Source organism: Mauremys reevesii, linkage group 1 (assembly GCF_016161935.1).
Source record: "Mauremys reevesii isolate NIE-2019 linkage group 1, ASM1616193v1, whole genome shotgun sequence".
Lineage (NCBI taxonomy): Eukaryota > Metazoa > Chordata > Testudines > Geoemydidae > Mauremys > Mauremys reevesii.
The window spans coordinates 163,096,160-163,113,254 of record NC_052623.1 but is presented as its reverse complement, the minus strand read 5'-3'; the positions used below and the strand labels follow the sequence as shown (position 1 = coordinate 163,113,254).

At 43.0% G+C, this 17,095-nt stretch overlaps 2 protein-coding genes across 2 annotated transcripts in view; one reads left to right on the top strand and one right to left on the bottom strand.

The window, feature by feature from the left end:
- The window catches only part of LCA5L (lebercilin LCA5 like), a 33,069-nt gene extending 29,331 nt beyond the window's left edge, over positions 1-3,738 (bottom strand). Inside the window, exons 1-2 of the mRNA XM_039528403.1 lie at positions 3,611-3,738; positions 128-483 (exon numbers count right to left, since the gene is read on the bottom strand). Of these exons, the coding sequence (XP_039384337.1) occupies positions 128-467 (340 nt within the window). The 5' untranslated portion in view covers positions 468-483; positions 3,611-3,738. The remainder of the gene's footprint in view (positions 1-127; positions 484-3,610) is intronic.
- A 2,869-nt stretch (positions 3,739-6,607) lies between these two features.
- Positions 6,608-17,095, top strand: part of LOC120400056 (SH3 domain-binding glutamic acid-rich protein-like) — a 48,126-nt gene continuing 37,638 nt past the window's right edge. Inside the window, exon 1 of the mRNA XM_039528433.1 lies at positions 6,608-6,799. Within this exon, the coding sequence (XP_039384367.1) occupies positions 6,755-6,799 (45 nt within the window). The 5' untranslated portion in view covers positions 6,608-6,754. The remainder of the gene's footprint in view (positions 6,800-17,095) is intronic.

The following is a 17,095-nucleotide window of genomic DNA, read 5'->3' as shown; positions in this document are numbered from 1 at the left end:
TTATGTGACATATTAAGACAAAAACTGTCAAGAAGCAGGGATAGTACCAATCTTCCTGTGTATATTATTTGGCTATTGTCAAACATCTAATTTATTAGTGGGGAAACAAGAACAATTTTCTTTTTACCTTTTGGCTGACCATTTTTCTTATTTTTCTTCTTCTGTAGTTTCTTCTCTTTGGTTCCTGACAGTTCTAAATAATTGCTATTGCCAGCTGATTCAGAATAGTCAGTGAGAAAATCATCAGAATAGTTAACATGAGAACTTTCACTTTCACATTCTCTACTGCACCTACTATAATCATTAATTCTGCTACTACTGCTGCTTCTGGTGCTCTTACTGGTCCTAGGAGATTCATTACTGCCTTTGCTTCTTGTGTAGCTTTCTGACTTACTATCTTCTGGCACTATAATACGGAGGAAACAGTCATCTAGGGCCATCATTGTGTTGCTAGTAGAGGACATCATAAATGGGTTCCATCACCTATCAGGAGTGGAATGTTTGTCAGTTTATACATATAAACATGAAAAAACATAATATTTATTTGCCTGTTCAAAAGTATATTTTCTCCTTAAGTCTAATAGAAACAGACAATTGTGTGGTTGAAATAAGGCAATAATTTAGGGCTCATCTTCACTGCAAAAATTAGTTCAAGTTAGAGTTGCCAACTTTGTAATATTTAAAAAATGGACACTCCAGCAGGAGTGCCAGAACCTTCTCTTCCTCACCCCTGCCCCCCACCTTCCCCCTGAAGACCCGTCCCTGCCCCACCTCTTCCCCTCAGGCTTCATCCCTACCCCACCTCTTCCCCGAGGTCCTGCTCCTTCCCTGCCCCTTCCCTCAGAGGCCCCACCCCATTTACTCCTCTTTCCCCTTCCCCCCGTAGTTCGCTGCTCTTCCCCTCTCTCCCACCCTTGGGAAGTACTTGCCTGTGGAGCCAGGACTGGGAGCTGCAGCCGCCCAATGCACATAGGCTGCAGCGCTGGCTAAATAGGGGCTGCTGTGGGTGATGACTCGGCGCCTCCCCACCTCCCTCACCCACAGTAACCAGACTTTGGGTGTCCAGCTACTGACCGGATACTGTCAGGTCCCCTTTTCAATCAGACTTTCTGTTCGAAAACCAGGCACCTGGCCACCCTAGTTCAAGTTAGTACTCAAATTAATGCACTGGAGCTAGCCTAGCTCAAGAGTGACCACACTTCAAAACAAATACCACCCATCAGCCTCAAGGGGTAGGGGAACTTGATGGGACCATCAGTGAAAGAGCCTACCCTGAGTTATGGGTTATATGGTAGGAGCTCTGTAACCCCCACACCAGAAACAATTAAATTGCTGATGGGCAGGTAGCACCTCGTCCCTGTATTTATAATTTAACAAAAGTTGTGGCCTGCTATTTAAAATCCATCAATTTGTCTGTCCTCATTTCACTATTGTGTCCAACTCAACATTGGAGTTACAGAGTGATTTGTTTAGCAGCACAGAGTGACTGGATTAGCTGTTGCTGAGTTGTAACTGGACCCGTTGTAACCCTACTATATTACTAGTTGGAGCATTAGAAGCACTGGAGCTTCAACTCCCCAGGGTATGGCTATACTGTATCTGGGAGTGAGCCTTCTAGCTCGGGTCCACACACTCATGCTAGCAGGGCTCACCCCAGCATTCTAAAAATAGCTTTGTAGATACTGCAGCTCGGCTGGAGTTTGGCCTCTGAAGCCTGGCAGGGGGCTTGAGAGCTTGAATTCCAGACTGAGCCACAATGTCAAAGCAATGTCTACACAGCTATTTCCATAGTGCTAGCACAAGCCCAGCAAGCATGAGTCTGTGGACCCAAGCTAGAAGGCTCACTCCCAGATGCAGTGTAGACATGCCTGGACAGGCCAGATAGCTCAAGCTTAAAACACCATTTACTTCCAGCTAGAGATTTTTGTGCGTGAATGGGAGTTGAGTTAGGGATAACGCTCGAGTTATAAGTCAGAGTTAACTGTGTTGTGCTTGTGCAGACAAACCCTTAGATTCTAGAGAGAGAATATTATACATAATCTTTGTTATTTAAGAGCTTAACACAGTATAGTCATATGTTCTCAGGTGTCTGAGAAGAGGGACACAATGTAGTGTACCAGTCAGGGAGTTCATATTAAATAGTGAGGAAAAAAAGAAATAATAAACTGTTTTATTCAGAAAATAACATCAAACTAAGACATTTCCAGATTTATGAGCAGGGGCGGCTCCAGGCCCCAGCATGCCAAGTGTGTGCTTAGGGTGGCACGCCGCGGGGGGCGCTCTGCCGATCGCCAGGAGGGCGGCAGGCGGCTCCAGTGGACCTCCCGCAGGCATGCCTGCGGAGGGTCCGCTGGTCCCGCAGCTCCGGTGGAGCATCCGCAGGCACGCCTGCGGGAGGTCCACCGGAGCCGCAGGACCGGTGACTGGCAGAGCGCCTCCCGCGACATGCCGCCCTGCTTGGGGCGGCAAAATGGCTAAAGCCACCCCTGTTTATGAGTACTAGATTTAGGTACATTTTCATATGCTTTTGGCATATATCTAAAGAGGCTCAATTGCATCTGAAAATGTGTCCTTTCCCTTCTTGTTTTCAAGCAAAATGAACTGAATTTTGGTGAGTTTTTCAGAAAATAGGGCAATTTTCATATTAATAACAAGATAGAAAACACACTTCTAGTTATTATTCACATGAGATCGGGACAGCAAATCAGAGAGTGTATAATTGCTTATTCACTGCATTTTACTTATGGGAGCTAGGGTGACCAAATGTCCCGATTTTATAGGGACAGTCCCGATTTGTGGAGCTTTTTCTTACATAGGCACCTATTACCCCCCACCCCTGTCCTGATTTTTCACACTTGCTGTCTGGTCACCTTACTAGGAGCTAGCACAACAGATTAAGTTACACTCTCAGCAGTGCCATTTTTAAATTGTGATTCTTCAAAGGACTGCTTCCTGTGTGGGATTCACTCTGCCTCCTCTTAACATCATATGAAACCTGTCAGAGGAATTCACCCCTGTGCGGGGACCTCTCCTCTCTCCCCACAGGGGATATTCTAGGAGTAGTGGCAGGGGCAGTATTTTGCCCCAGTGGTTCTGTGCCACTGCAATGATCCATAAGGGATCAGAAATCATGTTTTAGCCTAGGTATTAGGCAAGGATCTACATTCAAATACGGTTTACAAACTCTGTTTCAACCATCATTTGGCCCCAGGCTTCCAGAAGCAGCAGAAACACAGGGGGTGGGGAGAGATGAATTATGGTTTGAAGACAGTCAAAAGAAAGACCAGGAAAGCACAGCCTGGGTGAGGAGAGTGTGACTATATGGTTCAGTGGTTCCCCCAATCAGTCAGTCCAAGGCCCAGGGCACCACCAGGCCAGCTCAGCCTGAAGAACAAATGGGCGCAGGGCAGGAATGGGATGGAGCTGGAACCTGGGACACCACAAGCCCTGCCAGGGATGGAGCCTGGAGATGCTGCCAGGATTGGAAGGGCAACCTGGCTAAGGGGCCCCTGGAGCTCCTCTGCACCTCCCCCCCCCATCCCGCACAGGTAGGACCCCTCCCCTCCCCGCACTGCCCCCGCACGGGGCGGGGCTCTCAGCCCCTCGTTACCTGGCGCTCTCCTGTCCTAGCGGGAGAAGCTGTTTTCAAGTCTTTGTCGCTATGGGAACGGGGATCCCTGGCGCTGTGCATCCTGGGGCTTGTAGTTCAGTGTTCGGGGCAGGGTGGGGGGAGTTGCCGCTTCTCCGGCCACCTTCCCCTTCCTAGTTCTGCTCGATCCCTCCCACGCTCTCTCCTCTTCCCCCTCCCCGACTTCTAACTTTATTAGTTTTCGGAAATAAACGCGCTCTGCTGTGTTTGCCTTGCTGACCCCTACAGCAGTCCCCAGAGCCCCCACTCTCCAGCCACAGACAGGGGCTGAAAGGGGGAGGCCACCCCGGATCTATTTTACAGTGAACAGCAGCAGGGATCGCTCCTGTTACTCGCTCCATCAGCTCCATGTAATAACCCGCAGTGTCTGATGCCTTCACACCAGGCTCTCTTCTCGCAACAATCCCAGCAGTGCTATTAGGCTGTAGGGAGCCTATGACTGAACGTGAAAGGTCTCGCAGCAAAATCCTCCCTCACAGGTTAGCCCCCAAAAGAGGGGAGGTGGTAACACACCCAGCCCTATTCTCAAGCTCCAGAGAAAGGAGGGACTGAAATAAAATTAATTGAGCATTTTAGGATAAAAACAACTAATGAAAAAACTAATGAAAAATATAATTCTAAACATTGAAACAATTTTCTTCAAACCTAGGAATAAAAAGAATTGTGCTCCACGGCAGAAACCTGACATTTTAAATCAATAGACATTTGGGTCAGATCCTGTTCAATGGGAGTTTCCAATACAGAGTGGCTACAGGATCTTGCTCTTTGACAGCTGGGTAATAAAAAGGAGTAATGCACTGTTCATCATTTTTGTCACAGTCCTGCAAGGTACTAAATGACTTAATGGCCCCATCCTGCAAATATTGGTGTGTTTAATAATTATTAGTGGCACAACTATTCATGATAGTTGGCACTATGACTTGTAGAAAATGATTACAGGATCAGACCCTTCATCTGTAATTCTGCAAAACATTTTGAGACCTGTAAAAGATGCTATACAAATCAATAAATAAAAATAATAGTTCAAAAATGGCTAAAATTTTTATTTTGTGATTGTTTTTTATTAATTTTCATAAAGAAACCATAAAAATACAAAAAGGTAATTGACTCACAGCTTGTATGTGTTACCAAATATTGCACATTTTGCAGGCTATCCAATAGAATTATTCCGGTATACAGCTTGTCAGAGCTGCACGACCAGACAATATAAAATCAAACAATATTACAAAAACATAAAATGGTGTGGGTGGGGGAGAGGGGTAACAATAATAATAAAAAGACATACACAAATAGACAAGAAAAGGAAAGAGAGGAGAGGGAGTGGGGCAGGATAGAGGGAAAAAACAGAGAGGTCCAATGCAATGGAAGTCTGGCATTATTTGAGCTATCTAAGCATTCTTTATCCAAATTTATCAAAAAACACGGTCCAAGTTTCTTTGAATTCATATAATTGCTCTCTGCTAAAATAATTTATGTTGAATTTAGTAAAAAAGTCTCCTGGGTAATTGCTTGTATGCCAAGTTTTAGCACAAAGCACCATTTTTTTGGCCATAGTTTCTTTTTCTTTCTTTTTTTTTTTAGAAAAATTGTTGGCAAAGGTTTTTTACTACCTGTCTTCACTACTTGCAAGACTGACTCTTGTCTCCTTATTGGAGAAGCAGGTGACAGAGATTGAGAAATAGTGAACTTGGTAAAGTGTCCATTCTGTTGTCTTTTTCAATAAATTTCTTCAGAATCCCATTTACATAAAGATGGAAATAATTTTTCACACAACAGAGCAATGTATCTTTAAAATTATATAATGGTCCAAATAGGTAGTAAGTCACTTGGCAAGTGCAATTCTTACTGGTTACTATGAGTATAACTCTATTGGAGTCAGTCATAGTTAGCATTATGTTCAGTGTTAAGAATTTGCAGGATTAGAGCCCTGAAGCCTTGAATCTTAAAGTTAAACATTTAAAAATGTTTTGCAGAACTGAGGCCTAAATTCTTGAGCCGTAGTTCACCTCTGGCATTAGGAGTCTCAATTCCATTGAAATCAATGGTGTTGAGCCTACTTACACGAGTGGTGAATTTGGCCCTTACAATTACAAAATTATGTGATAATATTGCACATTCCTAAAATAACATTCATTCTGAAAGATCCCCAAAAGCTAAACAATATGTGTATACAGCATCCACTGACAGACAGCTGTCCATGGGAGGTAAAGCAGCAGTCAGATGGAAAACCAGTGCCCTGTACTACTCAGAGAAGAGAATATTTTCACAAGGAAACCTGGCCCCACTCTTGCAAAAAGTGCCATGGGATCTTCACTGGCCACATAGAGTACAGAAAAACTTGTTTTTTAGGGTCTCAGGCATGGGGTCATCCACATGCCTCCCCGTATCTCACCCACCCCAAAATTAATCCACAATGGCCTAACATATATTGCAAAGAGAAAACAGAGCCATAAAGTTTGGATCCTGATCTGAATTTCCCAAAGCCTCAGAATGTTTGGAACTGTGGCTTTAGTTCAGGCTGATCTCAGAATTGTTGTTTCCAGATTGTTTTGATTTTAAAGGCAGAGACTGTGGCTGTTACGCTGCATATAAACTTCAAACTGAGGCTCCTTATTTTAGTCAGAGAGTGGGTGTGAGCTCTTAAATACAGGGGATTATTATGAAAATGCTGACATCCCTTTAAACTTTGTCCTGCAGCTTTGCAAACTCTTCCAACACTCTTTCCCCTCCCCACCAGCATTTTCCTTGCCCTGTCTGATTGGTGCACTGCTCTCCCTTGCCTTTTATGGACTGTCACCCGGTCAATTCTAAAGTGAAAAGGCTAGGGGCAGGTGCAAGTCCCTCTGCTCTAGATACTTTTGCCAACCAATCCTCTCCCAGCTTCTAGGCTCCCAAAATACCTAAAAGAGCCAATGAACTTGGGGAAGCCCAGGATACTAGTGGGTGGGAGAGGCTAAAACTAGTTAGATTTATGTGGAGGGGAGATTCATTTGGGAAGGGATTCTGGCTGCCCTGGGAGCTGCTGCATGTCAGGCTCACTCTCAGGGCTCTGGTGACTTGTAGATAACAGGATTGTTCTGGTGGTTCTCTTCTATAACGGTCAAAATGGTGATCAAAGTCTTTGTAGCCACATCCTCTGGGTCTACAGCGGTAGGTTACTCATGTAATGTATGTTTCACCCCTACCCTCTCTTCACCAGGATCAGTTTTTTTGTGAATTAACTGGTGTCTAAGTATGGGATGTGTATGTACTAGTTACCAGGTGAGCCTGGGTCTGAATGTGAGGGAAACAGTGAGATGTCTCTAGTCTTGTGTCTAATAGCTAATTCTTGCAAGTGCCTCCACACATGGAGAATTATAGTTAATAAATATGGGTTGTGTATATTTAAATTCTAATTGCAATTCATATATTGATGTCTAAATATAATTTCAATTAATAGACTGAAATCTCTTTGCAAATAATATATACAATAGGTGTATACAAAATAGGCTATTCTGTTGCCCATTTACCTAAAAATATTGAGCTAGGCTGTTTGCAGTAGAAATTATATATATTTACTTTTGATAAATACTTTGTGACTCTGCTAGGGTTTAATGCTGTTGCATAGTGGATATTGTTTCCAGGAATAAGCCAGAACCAAAGTGAGAAGAGTAAAATTATGCAGAGTAAACTTGTTCCCAGTTATCCTCTCCCCCCACACCCTTTTAATTTTTTGTCTCTTGAAAGGCTATACTGGGAGTTTCAATTTTGAACCTTTCTGCTGTAGTTGTCAGCACAACATGTTGGCTGAAGTGAAGGGCATGTGAAGAGAAGAGAGAGCTGGAAATCCAGGGGAGGTGGGAACTGGGAAAGGACTATTTCCTTTTATATCCAGTTCCCAGAGGAGCTCAGATTGCAGCCTTGCCTTAGCAATCGCTCAATCACGGTGACACAGTAAACAAACTGGCTAGTGCATGCACATAACTGTAACTGCATCTCTACAGTTACACCGACACCATTCCTTAAGAAACTTCCAGAGAAGAAGAGTTGAAAAGTACTGAAAAAGCCACCGTTCTCTGGAAGAGTCACTGTCTCTGGCAACTAAGTAGAGCTAAGAACTAATACTTAAAGTGCATCATAACAAAGAAATTACAAAGCTCTTACTAACCTTGCTTAACACAGAGCTTTTCAGCTTGAAACACTTTTATTGTAGACTTTTTAGACCCATTTTAGCAACTTTTTATTTTTATATGAAAAAATACGATGTAAGGTATGAGAACAGCAATAAGGAACATACTGTTGGGTTGCTAATCTGTAGTCAAGCACAGATTATTTAAATGGCTATATAAATTACCATCTATCTTGCATAGATTTACTCTTTTCTTACGTTGGATCATTGAAGGAGAGTCATACCTGGCTATCTTTGTTCCCAATCAGCTGTCCTTAATGAAAGGCTGCAAGCATGATTGAAGTCACTCTACAGACTTTTAAGCATGAGCCTCTGGACTAAGGCCCCAATTCCCAAAAACACTTAGGCACATGCCTAAATCATTGCCGTCAATGAGACTATTCATGCTTAAAACTGCACGTTTCAGTGCTTTCCTGAATCAGAGCTATATTCACCTAGCTGGTAGCTGTAGCAGACTCCTGTCTTCTGTGGATAAGGCACTGAAATGAAAGGGACACATAACATGCCCTGAGCAGTGGATTACATATGCTTATCATCCAAATGCACCAGTTTAAGCATTGCTAAGAAAGGTGATCAGTGCCAGATGGACATTATAAATGTTGCATTTATTGATCCCAATCTTCAGTCGTTGTTAGCAGTATATGAATATTATGCTAGTGAAATGCCAACACAGTTTGGTTGACTTTTTTTGTTTGTTTGTTTGTTAGTTGAACCATTTTTACACATTTTTCTACAAGCACAACTTTAATTCTGCATTTCCTGGATTTTTAATCATAGACAGGTATGTTATGTGCACATGTTTTTTTAACACCACTGTTCTCAAAAGGTAACATACACTCAGACTATTGATATGAGCCTGCAACTTTAACTACTCCTTAACAAAATATTTTGCTTGAGTGATTTTCTAAGAAGTCATATATTGTTCTTATTGTAGTATTACTATAGAACAATAGGGATGGAAAGTGCCCTTTTAATAAACTTAAAATATATATAGCATGAAACTCATCTCGTGCAGAGGGATAGCACAAGGCACACACATCACTTAAGTCCCACTTAAGCCTTATTTTGTACCATTCTTGTCCTTCTGTGAATTTTATCTTTTCAGAATTTAAATTGTACTGGTATTACTGATGCAACCTCCAGTTTGGCTATTTACTGTTACTTCAAATGCTTATTGTTTTGAAGCAGAATAAAAACATGATTGGCCCAAATGCAACTGGTGTAAGTCTGCATAACTCAATTGTTGTATGCAGTGTTATTGTAGCTGTGTTGGTCCCGGGATATTAGAGAGACAAGGTGGGTGAGGTAATATCTTTTATTGGACTAACTTCTGTTGGTGAGAGAGACAAGCTTTCCAGCTGGACAGAGTCGAGCTCTTCCTCAGGTCTGGGAAAGATATCACAGCTTAATACAAGGCTGAACAGATAGGTTAGCGTAAGTAGTTTGCACATATTCTAAAGGACAATTCAAGGTGAAGTGGTGTTAACGGGTGCTAACTGCATATGCTAAATACTTATGTTTACTCTTGTATTTAGCTGTGATATTTATCTTTCCCAGACCTGAGGAAGAGCTCTGTATAGCTCAAAAGTTTCTCTCACACCAACAGAAGCTGATCCAATAAAAGATTTTACCGTGTCATCTGCCTTTTCTGTCTAGCTCAGTTGTTGTTTTAAAAATTACTCTCATATGGATCTGTATTTGCAATATGTTGTTGATTTAGTAAAATATTTTCCCAAAGTGATGCCATAGACCAGATCCTCAGCTGGTGAAAATTATCTAAGATCTGGAGTGAAATCGATTGGATAGATTTTTCCTTACTAAATCTTTACGTATTTTAAATAACTTCTCTTTTATTATAGCTTTCCTAATAGGAGCATTTAGTTTATGCAGAGCTATTCATTAAGGAAAGTTGAAGATCAAGACTTAATTTTAGCATACAGATTTACCAGATGGTTGGCTTGAAAAAGTCATAACAATTGAAGTAATTTCCTAACTATTTCTTAAAGAGTTTAGAAATCCTGTAAGCTGATATGTTTTCTTAAGAAGTACACTGCTGTATAATAAATCAGAAGAGGAGGTTTCGTTCTTAAGGAGAGAGAATACCATATCTCCTCCAATATTCCTTACTGCTGTTCATGGTTATGACACCTCAGAAATCTTTTTATGTCACTTTATAAACCCTTATTATATCTGACCTTTTTATGTGCTCACCTGCCTTCTAAGAATGAATTTGTAATTATAAAAGGAGATGAATCAATGCACCTGGAAGTGCTCCTTGTCTCTGCCACCATGCAGAGTGTTTGCAGGATTGGGCCCATATCTTGCATATTCTCGGTAAGTCCAATCATTTCCCTTCATAATAAGAGTGGCAGGGGGTGGGATTCCTCTCTGCTGATCTCCCTCGTCCCACACAAAAAGAGGTTGACTGGAATCCCAGTAGGGGCCATCTGAGGTCACTCAATTAGGGTGAACTGCAAAGAATGGGGCTGACAATCCCCAAAGCTGGTAGATATTTCAATTCTTAGATTTACCCAGCCAGCGCTAAACAGCTTCTATAATACCTCACTGGTTGACCAGAAACCAACAACACAGTTCCCTTAAATTAACCCAGCCTCAGGCCTCCATCCAGGTACCCAAGTCAAATATGATGAAGATTTCTGAAAATCTTATTTCATCATAGAAAAGAAAAGGTTCTACCAATTTCAAAGGATTGGACACATTACCTCCCAAGTTAATGAATATTCCAGATCTTACTCAAATACATGCTTACAATTCATATTAACTAAACTAAAATTTATAAAAAAGAAAAGAGAGAGTATGGTTAAAAGATCAATATACACAGACATAAGTTCAATTCTTGAGGTTCAGGTACACAGAAGAGATGGTGAGCTTTGTAGCTGCAAAGAGTTTTAGAATTTAGTCCATAGGTTATAGTCCAATATTCAGGGTGTTTGCAGCTGAACTGGGACCTCAGTCTTGCAACTCAAACCTCCCCTGATGAAGCTTAAGCAGATCTGAGAAGTCAGGATCAGGACCCAATGGTCTTTTATACAGTTTTGCTTGACCACACAGTCCTGGGTAAACAATAGGCTTTTGATGTAACCTCCTGTTTCCTAAGCACTACCAGTAATTAGTTACACAAATCCATTCGGCAGTCTATTACAAACTTCAAAGAGACATATAGGCAATGACATTATTTCACCCAAGATTCATCTAAATGTTAATATTTCCTTTTGATCTCTGAATTAATAGTTATAGTGACAGACAGGAACTGTCTGTTTACATGGCTAGTATCTAAGATACTCACAGTTACTATCACCGCTAATTCTTTAACAATACAGGTTTGCATTTCAAAGTTCTAGCGTATCTAGTCTTGAATGGCCTTAATTGCCATTTCTAATAAGTCTCTCTACTGGCCCACTCTGGGTTAGTTAGCCTGCAAGATACTTAACCCTTTCCGGCCATGTGTGGCACTCTCTATAAGATTCGTTGCAAGTATATACCAGTGGTCACAATAATGATTTGCATGATTATATTTTAATTAGATAACATCACAGCCACCTGTTTGTATAGCATTGTAAGGCTTATGTGGGTGTGACACTTTGTCTGTAGACACTGTGTTACTTACATTGGTTTTGGCTGTCTTGTCAATTTCACAGCAGGAACTCTCTAACTGACAAGAAAGTCAGGCAGCTAGAGCCCAGCTTCCCTCCTCCCCCGCCCCTACTGCCTTGGAGATCTGGGTGGCTGGACCCTGCTCCCAGCTGGGAGTCAGAGGAAGAAGGATTGGGACCATTGGCTGTCTTGTCAATTTCATGGCTGAGTTGTGAAATTGACAAGGCTGCCCAGCTCCTGGGGGATGGGGGAGCCTGCTTTCCTAAAATGTATTTCATAAAATGTAAAATGTAAACAACATATTCAGGTTTTTTAATCCTTGCTGACCCTGATAAAAATTGTGTGTGTTAATGTTTGGATTGGATAGTGTATATAGCCGTCCAGTGCATGGTTGTGAAGAAGGGGAGAGGAAAGAGAGGTCATATAGCAGGCCCCTAGCCAGCTGAGGGCAAGTGAAGGCCTGTGTATTTGAAGTATTGAGCCCTTAGACTTCAGTTTTACAAAAACTCATCCATTCAGCAGGATTGTGACTGAATACAGAATAACTGTATTCTTTTACTTTGAAATACATGCCAGAGCACTAGTATCTGGGAGTGATGGGGCTGGGTGAATTTGGCCATGTGTAGGCTTGAGCTCATATTGCAAACAGAGAAACAGGATAGCACCTCTTACCATGCTGAGCCACAACAGAAGCAGCAATGTAATAAACATAAATAATTCTCTGTCAGCTCATGAAGAACAGATTGTTTTTATAGCATCAGATCAGAGAACTGCATCAACTTTATTTGCCAGATTTAATTCTGCTATAAACTTGCTGACCAGATACCCTCTGCTGCTGCTGGACACCTATGGACAGTTGGTCAGTGGGTAAACTTTGGATGTCAGGGATATAGATGAAAATATTCTACTCCACAACAGATGAAACTACCACTGGTGGCTGGGATGCAGAAGCACCACTCACTCAAATGTGGGCCAGCTGCCCACCTGTGAGGGGAGCTGGACCAAAACAGTGATGCTGCGATCCCTTGCACCAGGTGTAGGTCACAGTGCACAGAATAGGGAGCCAGGCCCAGCTAGCCCCATGAACCAGAAGTCACTTCAAATGGGGCAGGTGGTTTAGGGGGTCAAAGTGGTACAGTCCTATGAAACCTACGACTGTGAGATCTGATCCTGTGGGCCGCACCTCAGGTTCCCCTTCAGATTGATCTATACAGAGCTTTCATGGAGCCCACCTCTGGCCCAAAGAGAATGCGCCCTGTATGGCTGATTTATCTGTACCATCCACTCACCCACACAAGGGTGAGGGAGATTTCAGTAATGTACATGAGCGCCTTGTATGGGCCCTCCACAAGGACATAAATTTCACCCTTTGAGTGCATGGAAGAGCAGTGTCTGAACAGAGCATGAGCATGATGATTTCATCATATCCCCCTTAATGTATTTTTCTTCTTTCCACTCCACATCCCCATCTCCCACTTTCTAACTCACCAAGCCCCCATCACACCCCTTCCCCCTCAGGCACCTCCTGAATGGAGAGGAGAACAGCAGGGACCCAACAGTTGAACAACTCACAGTCCAATCCCCTCCAAGGGACTGGAGGAAAGGAGCTGTTGTTCCATCAGTGATTATCCATTCCCTGTCCCTACTGAGATGCAAGAGTGGGAAAGGGGTGGAGTCAGGCTTGCACTGGTGATGGAGGGGGATTGTTTACCTTAATCTGTACAGATGACAGCAAAAAGGCCATGCTATGTGTGAGCAGCATTTATTATTATTATTTATTAATGTATTTTGGCATTTACTACTGGCACTCAAAATAATAGGTGCAGTAGAGTTGCAAAATGTCATCTCAGGACTCAGATAATTTCACAGTCACTGCTTAAGTAAGCCTCTCCACAGAGGTAAGTGTTATCACTAAAGCCCTACTTCATTTGTGATATTGCAGAAATTGGGGATCCTGCAATATTCATCTTCCTCTGCAATTTTGATTTTAATTAGCCTACTTTGTACAGTCATAATTTTACATACATTTTGAGTATCCGATTAGTACTGCACTAACATTCAATGCCTGTAAAATGTAAAAGGCTAAAATGACTGGACTCAGTTTCTACAGCAGTTATGTTAAGACATTTAGTCTTTTGAATTTTACATTGTACCAGTCACTTTAAAAAAAAAAAGAATGTAATATAGTTGCAGCAAAATGTCTGATTATCAAAAAAATTAGCAGGCATAATATAATACTTAAGGGTTTACATCATCCCAGAATTTTTTTTTAAACAAATAGGTCAACTCTGGCTTTTCCAAATTGCTGCTATTAATAAGAGTCCATTATTACTTTTCTGTGATTCTTCCATGTCTTGTCCTCAATTCAACCACAATTATTTGAAGATCATCCTGGGATTCAAGTAGGGCCTTAGTGATTTTATAGCTGAGGCACAGAGCTGCTGAAGGTTACATGGGCAGGGATTGTTACTTTATCTAGGTACCCAATGCCTAGGACAATGGGGGCCCTGATTGGGGTGTCTAATGTTACTGCAATGCAAACAATAGATAGCAGGTCTGGGGCAGAGATGAGAACAGAACTCCTATTTCCTGATTTCCATATTTTGTTCACCAATACAGTATAAGCTGTTATGATACTTTATATGCTTTCAGTCCCATGTATTGATACTAAAACACAAGCCAAGGTTTTTATTCAAAACTGTTTTGAACACATTTACAATAGACTTTTACTGATACTTTTTAAAATCTGAAGTTGCCTCTGACCTGAGATAACATTAATGTGAGTCACCCCTTTTACAACTATCTGTAAATAAATAAGGCATAATACAGTATTGACAGCCCCAGGCATTCAAAAATCATGAGTCAGACCCCCCCCCCCCCGCCCCCTCCACTAAGTTCAACACTGGCTTAAGAATCACCAGAGATTAAAAAGTAATAAACGTTGAGGTCTTTCCCCCCACTCTGATTTCCTTTTTTAAATGTCTCTGTATTTGTTTTACACTCTGTCCTAATATTGTTTGAGCTGAATGTTCTATCCCACTATACTGATGTGACTCTGAAATTAGACAAACCTTGCTTACCCATGCCTAATACTTAAAGCCATAAACTAGGGAATGCTGGGTTGCAATTCAACTGTTGTTCTTCCTCCCTCAGCTCTTGGAGCGTTAGGTGATGTTGTGCCCTGTGTACCATATGTGCTTAAATTCCTGTGCACAGTGAGATGGGCTAATGCTGGAATTAGAGCTGTCAACACTGTGTTTACTGGCTTTTGTAGCATTAGGTATAAGCATTCGTATTGTTTGAATGGCTATTTTGAGTATGATTTATACAGATGTTCTCTTATTAATTTCTTCTGATGAGATGCCCTTGTGAGTGCCCAAGGCAACTCGTCCTGTCATCAGAGAGTTTCCTTAAAAGAACTGTGCAGTTAAATGGCCTTTTAAAAAATGATTCCCTTTTAAAAACCAAACCAAACAACCTCTTAGACCTGGTCCACACTACATGGTTAGGTTGACACAAGGCAGCTTTCATTGATCTAACTGTGGATGTGTCTACATTTAAATTTCGCTCCTGTCGACATAACTGTCCCACTACACTGACTTAATAACACGAACTCCCAGAGCAGCATAGAGGCAAGGTCAATGCATTTAGGTCAATGCCGTGTCAGTGTAGACATTGTGTTACTTATGTTGGTTGTTACTGGCCTCCGGGAGTTGTCCCACAATGCCCCACCCTGACTGGTCTGGTTACTGTTGTGAACTCTGCTGCCCAGGGGCCAGGTGGAGAGGCAGCCTCTGCTCCCCTTTAAAGCCCTGCAAATTTTTGAAATTCTTTTTCCTGGTTGCCCGGCTTAGCAAACACACCTAGCAACTCTCCATTGTTGTGTGCAACTGCTCAGCTGACCACGCTGGCTCCATGCTGCAGATGCACTCCTTCCTGGAGAACCCAAGGGGTGTTAAATCTCCTGGTTCTGTGGGGAGAAGAGGCTGTGTAAGCAGAGCTCTAATCCAGCTGTAGAAACGTCAACATGTATGAGCAGATTGGGCAGAGGATGCAGGAAAAGGGCTACAACAGGGACAAACAGCAGTGGTGTGTGAAAGCCAAGGAGCTGTGGCAGGCCTACCAGAAGGCCAGGCAGGCCAACAATCGATCTAGTAAGGAGCTGCAGACCTGTCACTTTTACAAAGAGCTGCATGCCATCCTCGGCAGAGACCCCACTCCCACCCCTAAGAGCCCTGTGGATACTTCAGGGGAGCCTGAGTCACAGGCCCCCACCGTGAACAGCGAGGAGGAGGAAGTGGATGAGGGAGAGACGGAGGAGTATGGAGGACAGGCGACTAGGGGATCCAGCTGTGCAGCGAGCCAGGACATGTTTTTGACTGCACTTCAGTCCAACCAGTCCTGACAGTCGAGCCTGGACGAGCCTGATGCAAGGGAGGGAACCTCTGGTAAGCGGCTGTTTGCTTTGAAATTGCAGGGATGGAACCCCCAAAGTAGCAGGACATATCTGTTAATTTGCTGTTTTGTACTTGTGCTAGGAGAGGTAGTGAAACAGCCAGGAGAGGTAAGTTGCTATCTGCTTTTCATTCCCCTCTAGTTAGGCAGAGGGGCCACATGGAGCAGTTTCTTTGTGTGTCCCGTGAATCCTCTGTAGAGCTCTTGATGTAACTCTCATGGAGGTATTTTGCAATCCTCGGCTGAAGGTTTCTAGGGAGGGCTGCCTTATTTCTGCTGCTGTGGTAGTATACTTTCCCATGCCACTCAGCAATTACTTCATCCGACACCATTGCAGTACACAGGCTAGCAGCGAATGGGCCTGGGTGGCACTGGGATCACAACACCAGCTGTGCTCTCTCTGTCTCTGTTACCCTCAGGAGTGAGATATCGGCTAAAATTACCACTGCCTGTGGAAAACGGTGTGAGTATTCAGTTCCATTGCCCTATACACATAGACTCATGCCTGTGAGCTATCCCCAACTATCCCTCATTTCCCCAACCTCTCCGCCCGACCTCCTGCTCCCCAGGCTCACCGTGGCTCATGGTGTGACTGGCGTTGTTCTGTATCAATCCCAAGGAGAAGTGAGAATGTAGTGCTTACAACTTGTGTGGATCAAGGGGAGTGAGTTCAGTAGCCTAAGTTTCAAGTTCTGTTGTGAATACACTGATAATGGTACGTCTGTGTGTTGTATCTTCAGCTGCTGGTATTGTGGCCTTGAGGGTCTCTCCCTCCACACTTCTGGAATACCTGAGCCAGATAAGGAGGAGAAAGAAGAGGACTTGGGATGATATGGTCCAGGAGATGCTTCAAGCCTGTGCTGCATTAGACAATGAGCCCAGGGCCTTGACGATGACCCTTACAGACAGCATGGAGAAGGAAAGAGTAGAAAGGAGAAAAGTCTGGGAGCTCAAGCAGGATAAGGAGAGGGAGGTGCATCAGATATAATGGGGCTTCTGAGGCAGCAAAAAGAGATGCTGTAGACTCTGGTAGACGTGGAGGTCCAAGAATCCCATGCTCACCTCCCTCTCCAGCCCATAGACAACTCAATAGCGGGACCTCCTGACACCCCCAACCCCAACATTCCACGTGGTGTCAGTGCCGTGCACTAGCCCTACCACTTCAACCTGGGGGACATTAAAGACAATCACAGTTCCACACACACTGA